Source organism: Oncorhynchus kisutch, linkage group LG30 (assembly GCF_002021735.2).
Source record: "Oncorhynchus kisutch isolate 150728-3 linkage group LG30, Okis_V2, whole genome shotgun sequence".
Classification (NCBI taxonomy): Eukaryota; Metazoa; Chordata; class Actinopteri; order Salmoniformes; family Salmonidae; genus Oncorhynchus; species Oncorhynchus kisutch.
Window position 1 is genome coordinate 9,165,462 of NC_034203.2, and position 17,300 is coordinate 9,182,761.

At 41.7% G+C, this 17,300-nt stretch overlaps 1 protein-coding gene across 1 annotated transcript; it reads left to right on the top strand.

Annotated features, from left to right (window-relative positions):
* Positions 1–288: 288 nt before the first annotated feature.
* On the top strand, positions 289–15,468 carry asip2b (agouti signaling protein, nonagouti homolog (mouse) 2b). Its single transcript, XM_031810356.1, has 3 exons — positions 289–605; positions 13,895–13,971; positions 15,052–15,468. The coding sequence occupies exons 1-3, from the start codon at positions 497–499 to the stop codon at positions 15,217–15,219; spliced, it is 354 nt and encodes a 117-aa protein (XP_031666216.1). The 5' UTR covers positions 289–496; the 3' UTR covers positions 15,220–15,468.
* Positions 15,469–17,300: the final 1,832 nt, after the last annotated feature.

Here is a 17,300-nt window from a genome sequence, read left to right on the forward strand (position 1 = left end):
TGGACCCAGTTTGTGTTGCTTATGCATGGAGCCGGCCCTACTTCTTAACAATAATCGCAAAAATCAGCTGCCCCCAGATTTGACAGCTCCGGTTAACTCTTGAGCTGATTGAATCTAGATCATATAGTTAGGTTAAATTATGGAAAACATAATGAAACCCAAATTGGGTTGGTCAACAGTCTACTTCAAAGTCTGAAATACATTGTGGGCGTGGAAGACTTGGCTACACTTAACCCCAATTGTACAACAACCCCCCACAAGAGCAAGAACCTTCTGAGTTACGATATTGATAGCATAAAGACATTTTTTGTCAAATAAATATATTAATTTACCCCCTGAGGATAAAAAAAGTTACCTGTAAGTAGCCTATCCCAACGTGTCAAATAAATGTAATAGCGTGCTCTTGCCTGAACAGTGCAGCTGCCTGAGCCTATAACATTATTATCATTGTTATTACACCCGGATTCACAGCTTATTCCAAGCATTGGAGGTGGAGATGTTGGGAAAACATTTTCTCTGGATTTATCTCATTTCGGTTTCTTTTACGTTATTTTTCACTGAAGAGCTGAAGAGGGATGGACATAAACAACATGAAAATGATTCAGGTGAAGCACTTTAGCATGTTTTCTGTTTCGATTAAGCTGGGTTGTTTGCGCGTGTTGCTGAGTGAAACGATGTAACGTTACTTGAGTGCCTAGACTAGCTAGCCTACTCCGGGCAAGTAGTCCTACCTTTTGCACTAAAATGGCACATTTGTCATTTATTTAACCGTTATTTTATCAGGGAGTCATACTGAGACAAGGTCTCTTTTACAGATGCGCCCTGAATTACATACATTACAGAAAATACATACGATATAAATGAAACATGCTAGCAGAAAGAACAACATGGTCATAAAAAACGAACACATTAATCAGTAATAAGGTCCTCAATCAGCCTTCTGAATTGCCCTAGGCACCAAAACATCAAATTCATGAACATTTTGAAGATTGTTCCACAAATAAGGTTCAATAAAGGTAAATCAGCTTAAAGTTAACTCAGTTTAAAGACCAAATTCATTTTCAGAGTTAGCCATCCTTGAAACATCTGAAATGCCTTGAGTCAATAAGTTTTCAACCCCTTTGTTATGTCAAGCCTGAATAAGTTCAGAAGTAAAATGGTGCTTAACAAGTCACATAATAAGTTGCATGGACTCACTCTGTGTGCAATAATATCATTTAACATCATTTTTTTATGAGTATGTCATCTCTGTACCCCACATATACAGATCATTTTAAGGTCACTCAGTCGAGCAGTCAATTTCAAACACAGATTCAACCACAAAGACCGGAGAGGTTTTCCAATGCCTTGGCAAAGAAGGGAACCTATTGGTAGATTGTAATAAAACATCTTTTTTTAAAGCAGACATTGAATATCCCTTTGAGCATGGTGAAGTTATAAATTACACTTTGGATGGTGTAGTCAATACACCCAGTCACTACAAAGATACAGGCGTCCTTCCTAACTCACTTGCCGGAGTTGAAGGAAACCGCTTAGGGATTTCACCATGAGGCCAATGGTAAACGCAGTTACTGAATTTAATGGCTGTGATAGGATAAAACTGAGGATGAATCAACAACATTGTAGTTACTCCACAATACTAACATAATTGACAGAGTGGGGAAAAAAACATGCATCCTGTTTGCAACAAGGCACTAAAGCAATACCGCAAAGAATTTGGCAAAGCAATTAACCTTTTGTCCTGAATACAAAGTGTTATATTTGGGGCAAATCCAATACAACATTACTGAGTACCACTCTGCATATTTTCAAGCATAGTGGTGGCTGCATCATGTTATGTGTATGCATGTAATTGTTAAGGACTTTTTTTTTTTTTTATAATAAAAAATAAACAAAAATGGAGCACAGGCAAAATCCTGGAGGAAAACCTGGTTCAGTCTGCTTTCCACCAGACACTGGGAGATGAATTCACCTGTCAGCAGGACAATAACCTAAGACACAAGGCCAAATATACACTGGAGTTGCTTACCAAGACGACAGTGAATGTTCCTGAGTGGCCGAGTTACAGTTTTGACTTAAATCTGCTTGAAAATCTATGGCAAGACTTGAAAATGGTTGTCTAGCAGCAACCAATTTGACAGAGCTTGAAAAATGTTGGAAAGAATAATGGGACCAAGTCCATTTTATGGCAAGAATAGCTCAAATAAGCAAAGAGAAATGACAGTCCATCATTACTTTTAAGACATGCATGAAGGTCAGGATCTGGAAAATGTTGAAGTTTGAAATGTTCTTTAAGTGCAGTCGCTAAAACCATCAAGCGCTATGATGAAACTGGCTCTCATGAGGACCGCCACAGGAAAGGAAGACCCAGATTTACCTCTGCTACAGAGGATACGTTCATTAGAGTTACCATCCTCGGAAATTGCAGCCCAAATAATTGCTTCACAGAGTTCAAGTAACAAAGAAACTAAAGAAACCACTACTAAAGGACACCAATAATAAGAAGATACTTTTTGGGCCACCATGTCTTTGTGAGACGCAAAGTATGTGAAAGGATGATCTCTGCATGTGTGGTTCCTACCATGAAGCATGGAGGAGGAGGTGTGGGGGTGCTTTGCTGGTGACACTGTCTGTGATTTATTTAAGATTCAAGGCACACTTAACCAGCATGGCTACCACAGCATTCTGCAGCGATAAGCCATCCCATCTGGGACTATCATTTGTTTTTCAACGGGACAATGACCCAAAACACACATCCAAGCTGTGCAAGGGATATTTGAACAAGAAGGAGAGTGATGGAGTGCTGCTTCAGATGACCTGGCCTCCACAATCACCCGACCTCAACCCAATTGAGATGGATTGGGATGAGTTGGACCACAGAGTGAAGGAAAAGCAGCCAACAAGTGCTCAGAATATGTGGGAACACCTTCAAGACTGTTTGAAAAACATTCCTCATGAAGCTGGTTGAGAGAAAAATCAAGAAAAACCCTTGAATAAGTAAGTGTGTCCAAACATTTGACTGGTACTGTAAATTAGATATTTCTGGAGTTCATTTTCAATACATTTGCCAAAATGTTTAAAAACATGTTTTCACTTTGTCATTATGGGGTATTGTGTGTAAATGGGTGAGAACCCCCCCCCCCCCCCCCAATGTAATCAATTGAATTCAGGCTGAAAATGTGGAATAAGTCAAGGGGTATGAACACTTTCTGAGGGCAGTGTATATACAAAAGTATGTGGACTCCCTTCAAATGAGTGGATTAGTCTATTTCAGCCACACCCGTTGCTGACAGGTGTATAACATCTCCATAGGCAAACATTGGCAGTAGAATGGCCTTAATGAAGAGCTCAGTGACTTTCAACGTGGCACCATCATAGGATGGCACCTTTCCAAAAATTCAGTTTGTCACATTTCTGCCCTTCTTGAGCTGGCCCGGTCAACTGTAAGTGCTGTTACTGTGAAGTGGAAACGTTTAGGAGTAACAACGGCTCAGTCGCGAATTGGTAGGCCAAAGAAGCTCACAGAATGGGACCGCCAAGTTCTGAAGCGTGTAGTGTGTAAAACCAGTATGTCCTTGGTTGCAACACTCACTACCAAGTTCCAAACTGCCTCTGGAAGCAACGTCAGCACAAGATCTGTTAATCGAGAGCTTGTAAACTCGCCATCAATCGGAAGCTTCATGAAATGGCCTTCCATGGCCGAGCAGCCGCACACAAAACCTAAGATCACTATTCGCAATGCCAAGCGTCAGCCGGAGTGGTGGACTATGGAGCAGTGGAAACGCGTTCTCTGCAATGATTAATCACGCTTCACCATCTGGCAGACCAATGGACGAATCTAAGTTTGGTGGATGCCAGGAGAACGCTCACTGCCTGAATGCATAGTGCAACTGTAAAGTTTGGTGGAGGAGGAATAATGGTCTGGGGCTGTTTTTCATGGATACGGCTCCTTAACAGACAGCTAACCCACTGTTCCTAGGCCGTCATTGAAAATAAGAATTTGTTCTTAACTGACTTGCCTGGTTAAATAAAGGTAAAATAAATTAAAATTTAAAATTTAAAAAATGCGAGCTGTGGCAAGAAGGTTTGCTGTGTCTGTCAGCGTAGTGTCCAGAGCATGGAGGCGCTACCAGGAGACAGTGTATCAGGAGACGTGGAGGAGGCCGTATGAGGGCAACAACCCAGCAGCAGGACCGCTACCTCCGCCTTTGTGCAAGGAGGAGCAGGAGGAGCACTGCCAGAGCCCTGCAAAATTACCTCCATCAGGCCACAAATGTGCATGTGTCTGCTCAAATGGTCAGAAACAGACTCCATGAGGGTGGTATGAGGGCCCGACGTCCACAGGTGGGGGTTGTGCTTACAGCCCAACACCGTGCAGGACATTTGGCATTTGCCAGAGAACACTGAATTCGCCACTGGCGCCCTGTGCTCTTCACAGATGAAAGCAGGTTCACACTGAGCACATGTGACAGACGTGACAAGAGTCTGGAGATGCCGTGGTGAACGTTCTGCTGCCTGCAACATCCTCCAGCATGACCGGTTTGGTGGTGGGTCAGTCATGGTGTGGGGTGGCATTTCTTTGGGGGGCCGCACAGCCCTCCATGTGCTCATCAGAGGTAGCCTGACTGCCATTAGGTACCGAGATGAGATCCTCAGACCCCTTGTGAGACCATATGCTGGTGCGGTTGGCCCTGGGTTCCTCCTAATGCAAGACAATGCTAGACCTCATGTGACTGAAGTGTGTCAGCAGTTCCTGCAAGAGGAAGGCATTGATGCTATGGACTGGCCCACCCGTTCCCCAGACCTGAATCCAATTGTCTCGCTCCATCCACCAGACTGTCCAGGAGTTGGCGGATGCTTTAGTCCAGGTCTGGGAAGAGATCCCTCAGGAGACCATCCCCCACCTCATCAGGAGCATGCATGCCCATGCCCTGAAGGCGTTGTAGGGAGGTCATACAGGCACGTGGAGGCCACACACACTACTGAGCCTCATTTTGACTTGTTTTAAGGACATTATATCAAAGTTGGATCAGCCTGTAGTGTGGTTTTCCACTTTAATTTTGAGTGTGACTCCAAATCCAGACCTCCATGGGTTGATAAATTTGATTTCCATTGATAATTGTGATTTTGTTGTCAGCACATTCAACTATGTAAAGAAAAAAGTATTTAATAAGAATATTTCATTCATTCAGATCTAGGATGTGCTATTTTAGTGTTCCCTTAAATTTTTTTGAGCAGTGTGTGTGTATATATATATATATATATATATACATACACAGAGTGTCTAAGGATAGTATTCCACATTTTGTAATGTTACAGCCTTATTCTAAAATTGATTAAATAAATAAAATCCTCAGCAATCTACACACAATTAATTCCCCATAATGACAGTGACGTTTTATTTGTTATATTTGCAAATTTATTTAAAAAAATCAAAAATACCTTAGAAATACCTCATTTACATAAATATTCAGACCCTTTGCTATGAGACTTGAAATTGAGCTCAGATGCATCCTGTTTCCATTCATCATCCTTGATAGGTTTCTACAACTTGATTGGACATGATTTGGAAAGGCACACCCCTGTTCTATATAAGGTACCACAGTTGCATGTCAGAGAAAAAACAAGCCATGAGGTCAAAGGAACTGTCCGTAGAGCTCCGAGACAGGGTACCAAAAAAATGTATGCGTCATTGAAAGTCCCCAAGAACACAGTGGCCTCCATCATTCTTACATGGAAGAAGTTTGGAACCACCAAAACTCTTGCTAGAGCTGGCCCCCAGCCAAACAGGGGAGAAAGGCCTTGGTCAGGGTTGACCAAGAACCCAATGGTCACTCTGACAGAGCTCTAGAGTTCCTCTGTGGAGATGGTTGTCCTTCTGGAAGGTTCTCCCATCTCTACAGCACTCCACCAATCAGGCCTTTATGGTAGAGTGGCCAAACAGAAGCCACTTCTCAGTCATTTTTATGGTATTTATTTAAGCAGGTAAGTTGAATCAGAACACATTCTCATTTACAGCAACAACCTGGGGAGTAGTTACAGGGGAGAGGAGATGAATTAGCCAATTGTAAACTGGGGATGATTAGGTGACCATGATGATATGAGGGCCACATTGGGAATTTTAGCCAGGACACCAGGATTAACACCCCTACACAGGGCAATGTCCCCAATCACTGCCCTGGGGCATTGGGATCTTTTTTTAGACAAGAGGAAAGGGTGCCTCCTACTGGCCCTCCAACACCCCTTCCAGCAGCATCTGGTCTCCCATCCAGGGACTGACCAGAACCAATCCTGCTTAGCTTCAGAAGCAAGCCAGCAGTGGGATGCAGAGTATTATGCTGCTGGCAAAAAAAAGGAACATGACAGCCCGCTTGGAGTTTGCCAAAAGGCACCTAAAGAAACAAAAATTGATGATGATAGAGACATACCGCAGCAATCGCAGCAAAAGGTGGCGCTACAAAGTATTAACTTAAGGGGGCTGAATAATTTTTCACGCCCAATTTGTTAAAAATGTTTGAAATATCCAATAAATGTCGTTCCACTTCATGATTGTGTCCCACTTGTTGTTGATTCTTCACAGAAAAATACAGTTTTATATCTTTATGTTTGAAGCCTGAAATGTGGCAAAAGGTCGCAAAGTTCAAGGGGGCCGAATACTTTCGCAAGGCACTGTAAATGTGATATGTTATATTTGTATTTTTAATACATTTGCTAAAATTTCTACAAACCTGTTTTTGCTTTGTCATTATGGGGTATTGTGTGTAGATTGGTGAAAAAACAAACAAATTTATATATATTAGAATAAGGCTGTAATGTAACAAAATGTAGAAAAAGTTTAGGGGTCTGAATACTTTCCGAAGACACTGTATATTTTTTATATATAATTATTGACAGATTGCTAGGGCGATGGTTTATGTGGTACATTTTGCATTTGTTTAAAGGAAGTATATGGCGAACAATTTCCATTATTTCATTATTGTGAATAAAAAAACATCAGCTGGCGCACACCCAGAAAAATCATTTTATGTGGAGGTGCTGACTAATAGCGAATAAACTATACAAATAAAGAGAGTCGCACACTCTATATATGAAAATAATATTGATGAGATTAAATTAGTAGTGATGAGCGATTAGTGCTTTTTGAGGTTGGTTTGATTTCATTTCGATTAATAAATTATCAAAGTAATCGGTTTCAAATATTGTTTCAAACAATAAATGCACCGTGCATTTTGTGGGTTGAATGCTGTAACAACACAGAATAAAACAATTAATACAAGTTCCGTGATGGTAGTGATTGACCATTTATTAACCATAATTTATTCACATGACTTTAATAAAATATTTCAGTTGTTGTGTATATTACATTTGTTTTATTTGATGACTTTATTATTTCATTCGTCATCATCTCATCTCTATAGAGCTGCTGCCTATGCTCTCTGACAAATCTCTATTTTGTAGTTCTTCACAGTAAATAAGACCATGCTTTTATGGCTGCTGAATACCAACTATCGATCATTTAGATCATGTATTTTCATGTAGAGACACCTCACATGTCAACTGCTCTCGAATCTCTGTCCCTCTTGCACATTCTCCTCTTGAACAGTTATCTCTCTTTTATGTAGCAAACATAAAAGAAACACAGACCAGACAAGTAGGCGTACAAGGGATTATGGTCATTGTAGTTAATTACCACATTTCCTGCAGCATATTGGCCCGTTGAAACTACATCACACAGTTCGGGCTTGATCTGATTTATCTCTAGAGAAACTGCCACTGCGCACCTCAGCTCACAGAAAAAACCTAAGGAAATAGAATAATTGAACCTACAACTCTCAATTAGTCGCCAAAATTGCAGTTAATGCTCAGCACTATTATATAGACATGCGATTTTTACAATCCACTTATCATCATTATAAAATGTCACCCGACCATGCATGCAATTCCCACCATGTAGACTAATAAAATTGTAATTGCTGTGCATAACATATGGAATGGAATCAGTAGAGGCTGGTGGGAGGAGCTATAGGAGGACGGGCTCATTGTCATAGCTGGAATTATGGAAACCACATATTTGACTATTGACATATTGATTCCATTCCAGCCATTACAATGAGCCTGTGCTCCTATAGCTCCTCCCACCATCCGCCACTGAATGGGATACCTTTGTATAGCCTACCTTTATTACTAAAACTGTAATGAAAATCAAATTATTGTCATTCATGTCCCATACATAGCCTACTTCTAAATTTCTCCCATTTTCCTTTGTGACCACAAACAGCTTCTAGGACTGGACAAAATACAATACTGCTTTCAACGTTCACGTTCAATATCACATTTACATTTCAAGTTCAATATGGCTTGTAAAGGTCTTCTTCTTCTTTGGTATTATGTCGGTCTGCAAACAAATGTCATAGGTGCATGCCGCCACCTTCTGCATTGGCTCTGTGTCAGCCTACTATTTTGTAGTTTGAATTCATTACACTTTGTGATAAACTAACCCAACACCAATTAAAACCTCATCACTATTCCACTACTTTAGCCCTTTCTGATCCTGCACCAGACCAGCAGCCTGGGAGGACGGGACGCTATCGTTCTCTGCAGCTACCAACACAACATCCATCCTCATTATGTTCCATTCCTGCGGTACAGTTGACAACCATGGTCATAAATGCCAACAAAACAACCTTACAGAAGTGCATGTTTTTCCTATCACTCTCTATTGACCTTGGCCTAGTCACAGGATCCTTCACGCTGGACCCATCTTCCTCTACTACTATCTTCTACCTAGCAACCTCAACCTGCTTTTCTCTGACCGGACACTTGTGATCTGCAGCACCATCGGTACCCCTACAGTATAAACATACAACTTTTCCCACTGATACTACACATTCCCTTGTCTCATGTCCTCCTAAACACTTCTCACATCTAGGAATCTCCCTCTTACACACTGCTGCCACATGACCATAAGCTTGATAAATGAAACACCGTAATGGGTTCGGGACAAAAGCTCTCACGGGATAACTGACACATCCTAACTTGAGTTTATCTAGTAAAAACTCTGCATCCAAACTCAGTAGTACAGAGAGTTTCTTCTCTGATTCACCACACTCTCCACTGGGTCTGCATCGCACCAAACGCCGGGCGTCACAGACACCGGGAATCTTCAATTTCCTCCTCAACACTTAATGCCATGCCAGTTATTACTCCTTTCAATGACGCCCTACTCCGGGGTGGGGAGCGACCTTTGGTCGCCAGAAACGCAAAAAGTGACACGATTCCACTTCGAGTCACTTTCACTGACTCAACATTCCCCAACCTCTTCTCCACCCAACCTGAAACCACATATGGATCAGCCATGTTCCTTTTTCCTTCTGCAGCACTCCATATTAATCTTAATATGGCCCACTCTCTTCTTTTTTTTTCCTGCTTGCCTTCTTACCGACCTCAATGGGTTCCCTTGACTCCATCTTCAAGTCCCACAACCATTCGGGCGTACCCGCCATCTTGGGACTCCGCCGAGACAGCCCTCACTTTTAAAGGTCAGTGATGTTCAAGGAAGGGGAAACAAGGAAAGTAAGTAATTGAAGACCACAGTCCACAGTGTCTCATGAGAGAAGGTGACATCATGTCAGTGGATAGAAGGAATTGCGAACCTGAGCTCTTAACGAAAACACCAGATTCATTCATACCTCTTTAATTAAAGACTTTAATTAAACGCCCACACCAGTAAAAATCCACTTTTCTATCTGAAAGACGGTGGCCAGTGCTTACCCATGATGTTGCACAACGATGTAAGGAAATAAGTCATTGTTTTAGTCAATGTATGGTATATTTGGTCTTGAAGTGACAAAACCGAAATGCCCGCTTCGTCAAAATAAGTGTCAATGATGTGTAAATTCTTCTTAGCCTACGTTGCGTTTCAGGGCTGGGTTTTGTTTGAATGGTACCATCCACCAGCATGGCATTGTTAATTAATCAGAAACACCTGAAAATTTCACGAGTCGGGACTGAGCTGAGCAATATAATAGATTTGCCCTTCATTACGCACACCTGTCACCATTATTACGAGCAGCTGCTCAAAAATGGACTCACCTGAACTCCATTACTTTGTTGATTTACCCCCTCTATATCGGTCTGCTCCTCCGTTTGTTCCCTATGTCAGCATTTTTCCCCTGTCCGTTATTTATTAAATGTTCACTCCCTGTACTTGCTTCTCGTCTCTAGCGTCTGTCCTATCAGAATGCTGACACCACTAAAGGAAGCATCAGGGAGGTGCCTCAGCTAGCTTGTCAGGCTTCCACGCCTTAGCTGGCTCGAGAGGTCTTCTTGCCTCGGTTGGCTCGGCAGGCGCCCACCCCATGTCATGCTTCAGCCGACCCATCAGGCTCCCACGCCTCAGACGGTTCGTCTGGCTCCCACGCCTCAGACGGTTCGTCTGGCTCCCACGCCTCAGCGGGCTCGTCAGGCTCCCATGCCTCTGCCGGCTCGTCTGGCTTCTACGCCTCAGCCAGATTGTCCAGCGGCCATGCCTCGGCCGGCCCATCCGGCTCGCCCCGGTGGGATGCCGGGTGGCTCCCATAGAGGGGGAGTACTGTCACGTCTGCTCCCGCTCCCCCTCTCTGGCGCTTGAGGGCGCCAGGCTGTCCTTCATTACACACATCTGTCATCATCATTACACGCAGCGGCGCAATATTGAACTCCATTTCTTTTTGATCACCCCCTCTATAGCTGTCTGCACCTCAGTTTGATCCCTGTGTCAGTGTTGATGTCGTTATTTTTCCCCTGTCCAGACACTGTTCCTGTTCTGCTTCATGACCGTTGTTGTTGTCCATGTCCATTTTTGTTGTCCATGTCCGTTGTTGTTGTCCATGTCCGTTGTTGTCCGTTGAATCTCTTTTTGCCCCCGTAAAAGGAGATTCCAAAAACTTTTTGATCTATTTTGTGCTGTTTTTACATCAAGTTTTGGTGTTTCGTGTGAAATGCGTTCAGGGTGTTATTACAAATCATTTGTAGCTTGCATCGTGAGCAAAGTCATTGTAGCCTATCATTTCACTTCCCCTAGCTGTGAGAAACATGCTATCCATATTACCGGAACTTCATCTTATTCTTTCTATTTCTATGGCGGATTCGCGGCTGCAATTTATGGAAGATGATAAAACTTTGTTTGAAGATAACAATAGTTGGCAAAGTCAATGATACTGGTTTCTCCTATCCGTCTGTGGCGAAGTTTTCCCTACATGCTTATGAGATATCCAGCTTCAGAACCAGCCATAGGCTAGCTGACTAATCTTTTGAATAAGGTGTAGCAACAACAGATAACATTAGTTGGCTAGATAACGTTAGCATACTAGCTAGCTACACTGACAGCAGTCAGTGGCCTACTTGTTGTTATTTCTACCCTCCACAATCCCACCTCCAATTCGTGAATATGTACAGGGAGCACCATAATTAATTGGACAGTGACCATTTTTTTGTTATTTTGGTTCTGTACTCTAGCACTTTGAGTTTGAAATGATACAATGACAATGAGGGTGAAGTGCAGACTGTCAGCTTTAATTTGAGGGTATTTTGATACATTTTGGATTAACTGTTTTGAAATGCCCACCTTTTGTACATGGTCCCCCCATTTTAAGGTACTACAAGTATTTGTTGAATTGGATTCACAGATGTGGGTCATTAGACAGGTGTATTAATTTGTGTCGTTAGTGAATGCAGGAGAGCTGTTGATGAATAGTATTGATTTTAGACTTTGCTATTGCCTTTGGAGGTTGTTGTTGGGGTGTGACAACATGAGGAAGACAGATGTGTCAATGCAAATTAAGCTGGCCGTCATAAGGCTCAGAAATGAATATCAATCAATCAGGAACATTGCAAAAACCCTGGGCATGCCCAAGTCAAAAGTTTGGTTCATCATTAACAAGAAAAAAACAACTGGTGAACTCAATTATGTCAAAAGACCCGGTAGACTGAGGAAGAACACTGTAGTGGATGACCGGAGAATAGTCTCTATGGTGAAGAAAACCCCCCTGACAACAGCCCAACAAATCAAAAACACTCTCCTGGATGCAGGTGTAGATGTGTCAAAGTCAACCATACGTAGAAGACTACACCAGCAGGACTACAGAGGGTACACTACAAGATGCAAACCACTGATAAGCCTGAAGAACAGAAAGGCCAGATTACAGTTAGCTAAAAAAGCACCTAAAAGAGCCCCAAGAGTTCTGGAAAAAGTATTGTGGATAGATGAGACAAAGATTAACATGTACCCGAGTGATGGAAAGAGGAACGTGTGGAGGAAAAAAAGACATGCCCATGATCCAAAGCATACCACCTCATCCGTGAAACATGGTGGAAGGGGGTGTTATGGCTTGGGCCTGTAATGGCTGCCAGTGGAACAGGCTCACTTGTCTTCATCGATGATGTGACTACAGACAGAAGTAGAACAATAAATTCTGGAGTCTACAGAAATATTTTATCTGCTCAGATAAAACCAAAAGCCTCAAAACTCATTGGACGGCACTTCATCATGCAACAAGACAATGACCCTAAACATACTGCTAGAACAACGAAGGGGTTTTTGATGGCCAAAAAGTGGAAATCACCAGATCTGAATCTAATTGAACATGCATTTTACATGCTGAAGAAGAGACTGAAGGCATAAGTCCCCGAAACAAGCAGGAATTGAAGATGGCTGCAGTACAGGCCTGGCAGAGCATCACCAGGGAAGATACCAGCTGGTGATGTCGATGCATCGCAGACTTCAAGCAGTCATTGCATGCAAGGGATATGCAACCAAATATTTTAACAATGATTACTTTATTCTACATTATGTCAAACTGTCCAATGTTTTTTGATGCCCGAAAATGGGGGGGACTATGTATTAAAGTTTCTAGAATTTATAAACGGTTCATCCGATATGTATGAAAATACCCTCAAATTAAAGCTAACTGTCTGCACTTCACCCTTGTCATTGTATCCTTTCAAATTAAAAGTGCTATAGTACAGAACCAAAATAATGGGCACTGTCCAATTAATTATGGTGCTCACTGTATAAGCAGCCTGCGTCCTTCTTCTTTGGTGGAACCTAAAGGACCATTTCTGCTATAGAACAGGAATTATGTTGAAATAGGGGCCGCATTGCCCTCTGGTGGGGGCCTTTAAGCCATCATCATATGAGTTATTGCATCTGAGTGTGTTTAAAAGAGATTAAATCTCTAAAAACAGTCAATGCTTTGGAAGCCTTCTGGGGACAAAGTCTCCATTGAGTTTATGAATCAGGGTTGGTTTACTTTGGCAAGATATGTGCACACAATTATTTGAATAATTTGTCATTAACATTAACGTCCAGATGGCCATTTAGTTCTCTCTGTGCTTTGGGATTTTGGGCTCATGATAGGAGGAAATATTAAGATGCAATGATGTATGATAGGGCTGTACTGTTTCGTATCATAAAGCATAGTAAATTGTGTTCGTCTACATACAACATTCTGGCAGTCATAAATAACAAATACCATTCATCCCAAGGATTGGACTGAAAAGTTCAACTTTTTCATCTAGCCTCCACCACCCGATGCTGTGTATGTACTGCATCAGATGAGCTCTTTATGATGGAACTATTGTGGCATTACGACATTTAGAGTAAAAGGTTGTATTCTTTAAAGGGATAGTTCACATGAATTACAAATATACTTCATAATATGGATTCATGCAGGCTCGGACTGGGACCACCAGCCAATTTTGGGGGGGATGTGTGAGGAAAAAACACCAGGAAATGTTGCACACTTTTATTAATGGGCTGTTCTACTGAACAACTTGCACAGACGTTCTCAGGACCTTTTCAAATGTCCAAAATCACCTGGTCTAATGCATGCTTGTTTCATATTTCCAACTATAGTTTGGAGCCAAGGGAAACCCAGGAGACTGTTTGCCAGGAGAAAGATTTCACCCCGCCAGGGACAACACTGTGTTGCAGTAAGTTGTACATTTTGTATTTTAAAAATGTAAACCTTTGTTTAACTAGGCAAGTCAGTTACAAACAAATTCTTATTTACAATGATGGCCTAGGAGCAGTGGGTTAACTATCTTGTTCAGGGGCAGAACAACACATTTTTACATTGTCAGCTCGGGGATTCAATCTAGCGACCTTTCGGTTACTGTCCCAACGCTCTAACCACTAGTCTACCTGCTGACCCTAAATCTCTACCCCCTTTAAAACTATAGCAGAAACAATGTACTAAATCATGGTTAAAGAGGTTGTGAGGACAAACTGTGTGGCTCAGTTGGTATAGCATGGCACTTGCAACGCCAGGGTTGTGGGTTTGATTCCCATGCGGGACCAGTATGAACATACTACTGTAAACTTCTTTAGATAAGCCTCTGGTAACTGCCAAGGACCGGAACTTTTTAAGTAGAATAATTACTGTAGGAAGAAATTAACCCGAAATTGATCCATCTCAAATGTAATTGTCTGAATATAAACATGAGTTACTTCCCTTAGTCATTAACTAACTTCGCAATCATCTATGGGAGTTTTTCCTTATGAGTGTCAGACAAGAGGATACTGTGATAGCTGAAATCGTAATAGTGATTTAGCTGTAACTATAATTGTGTAAATTATAGTATTGTAAGGTTGACGGTACAAATATGGATCCATCGACACTGCAACTTAGACTCAAGGTTTAATCAGTGTGTTATAACAATCTTTCAGGGGACAAATCAAATAAACAGTCAAATCATATGAGCAGAGAGCGAGGCACAAGAGGCGTGGCTTCAATTCCCACTGCTGGCACCAAATGTAAGGCAGACTAAAGAATAGATCCGTGGACACTGTGATGTCAATATTACACTCACGGGGACAAATCAAATGAAAGAGCGAAACACCTGGCACGAACTCTAAACTGAACAACTCCCAGCAAACCCTATTCTTTATACTAGAGCCAGAGCATTCGCTATCAAAAACAAAAGTCTCACAATACAGGTCCCCCAGTAATAAGGCCTCATTTACTGATATGGGGTGTTCAAACATATTTTCCCCTGTGGGCGATGTTTCAGAAACACAAGCCTGAGCCTGCAGCTCCTGCCCAGCGTTGTGGTCGTCTGATGGAGAGCTGTCTCTATCATACCCCCTGCTGTGACCCCTGCGCCTCTTGCCGCTGTCGCCTCTTCAACACCGTCTGCCACTGCTTGAGACTGGGCCTACACTGTCCCAAGAAGACCTAGACACACACACACACACACAACCATTCACCACAAATATATACACGCACGCACACACACACACACACACACACACACACACACACACAAACTACCACTGAACTGTCCCCAAGAAGACCCCCTGCTCTTTCCATGTCATAGACTGACCAGGCGAATCCAGGTGAAAGGTATGATCCATTGTTGATGTAATTTGTTAAATCCACTTTAATCAGTGTAGATGAAGGTTAAAGAAGGACTTTTAAGCCCCGAGACAGTTGAGACATGGATTGTGTATGAGTGCCATTCAGAGGGTGAATGGGCAAGACAAAATATTTGTGCCTTTGAACGGGGTATGATAGTAGTTGCCAGGCGCACCGGTTTGAGTGTGTCAAGAACTGCAATGCTGCTGGGTTTTTTCACTTTCAACAGTTTCCCATGTGTATCAAGAATGGTCCACCATGCAAAGGACATCCAGCCAACTTGACACAACTGTGGGAAGCATTGGAGTCAACATGCATCCCTGTGGAACACTTGCTACAACTTGTGGAATCCATGCCCCGACTAATTGAGGCTGTTCTGAGGGCAAAAAAGGGAGTGCAACTCAATATTAGGAAGGTGTTCCTAATGTTTTGTACACTCAGTGTATCTCTCTCATAGAGGCTGGAAGAGATCACACAGAGTGACTTACTTCACAGATATTCATGCAAAATTCATTTCGTCCTCATGAATGACAGATTACATATTGTAAGGCCCACAATAATTTCCACGTGTGTATCTAGACGTTGTATGAATTCATTGTGGACGTGAAACAGTATCTGTTTCATGTCCTTTCCGACATAACTATATTCATTCTGCGTTTGTATAACTATGCACCTCTGCTAGATTCTGGGTCATGTTGATCCAATGCTAACCACAAAAAAAGAAAACATAAACTTGTGACAAACATCCTCTCCATATTTTTTTCCTCTTGAATGTTTGTTAGGCTCACTCATCCTCTTTGTATTGCTATTCTCACCAGTTATCCCTGCTGGCAAAAACATTGCTCTCTGCTCAATAATAGCTTTTGCCGCTGTGGTCACATACATTTCTAAATGACTAGCAAACTCCCCCGGTGGATTAAGGTGGATAAGAGGTAGTGAGAGCTTGGGGCGAGGAAAAATAACAGTTAAGAATGCAGACAATGAGTAGTAATAATGGAGAACAACCCACAGAAATGTGTTCCAAGTGAACATAACAACAACCCCAAGCACACCTCGAAAAGCACCCTGGAATGGTTCAAGAAGAAACGCTGGACTGTCACGGAGTGGCCAGCAAAGACACCAGATCGGATTCACATCCATAACATATGGCGAGAGCTGACAACAGCAGTTGGTGGAGGGCACCCTGTTGCAACTGATAACGTAATAACTGCCAATACTGTAATAGTGGCTAATTATGTAATAACTGCCAATAATGTAATAGTTGCTGATAATGTAATAACGGCCAATGACGTAATAGTGGCTAATAATGTAATAACTGCCAATAATGTAATAGTTGCTAATAATGTAATACCTGCCAATAATGTAATAGTTGCTAATAATGTAATAACTGCCAATAATGTAATAGTGGCTAATAATGTAATAACTGCCAATAATGTAATAGTGGCGAATAATGTAATAACTGCCAATAATGTAATAGTTGCTAATAATGTAATAACTGCCAATAATGTAATAGTGGCTAATAATGTAATAACTGCCAATAATGTAATAGTGGCGAATAATGTAATAACTGCCAATAATGTAATAGTTGCTAATAATGTAATAACTGCCAATAATGTAATAGTGGATAATAATACATTGCCTATAATTAAATAAGTATGCTGAAAGTATTACGTGATGAAGTTTCTGCACATAACGTAATAATCGAATTATTATGACATTATGCGTTACATTATAAAGTGGTAAAAAAAACTGCAATAGTGTAATAACTTAAAACAATAATGTAATAACTAAAATCACTCTTTCTTTAATGGCATGCCTACTAAGTGTCACACACTTGAGGAACACTTCGTTTTTTTGACAAGTGATAGACAACAATAGGGATAAAAACAAAATGAAATGTAAAAA

What these genes read in the sequence shown, in the direction of transcription:
- asip2b (XM_031810356.1), top strand. Translation starts at nt 497, where the DNA reads ATGTTGGGAAAACATTTTCTCTGGATTTATCTCATTTCGGTTTCTTTT. An exon ending in ACAACATGAAAATGATTCAG is followed by an intron (nt 606 to 13,894) that starts GTGAAGCACTTT and finishes TTCCAACTATAG; the next exon opens with TTTGGAGCCAAGGGAAACCC. An exon ending in AGGGACAACACTGTGTTGCA is followed by an intron (nt 13,972 to 15,051) that starts GTAAGTTGTACA and finishes GCGATGTTTCAG; the next exon opens with AAACACAAGCCTGAGCCTGC.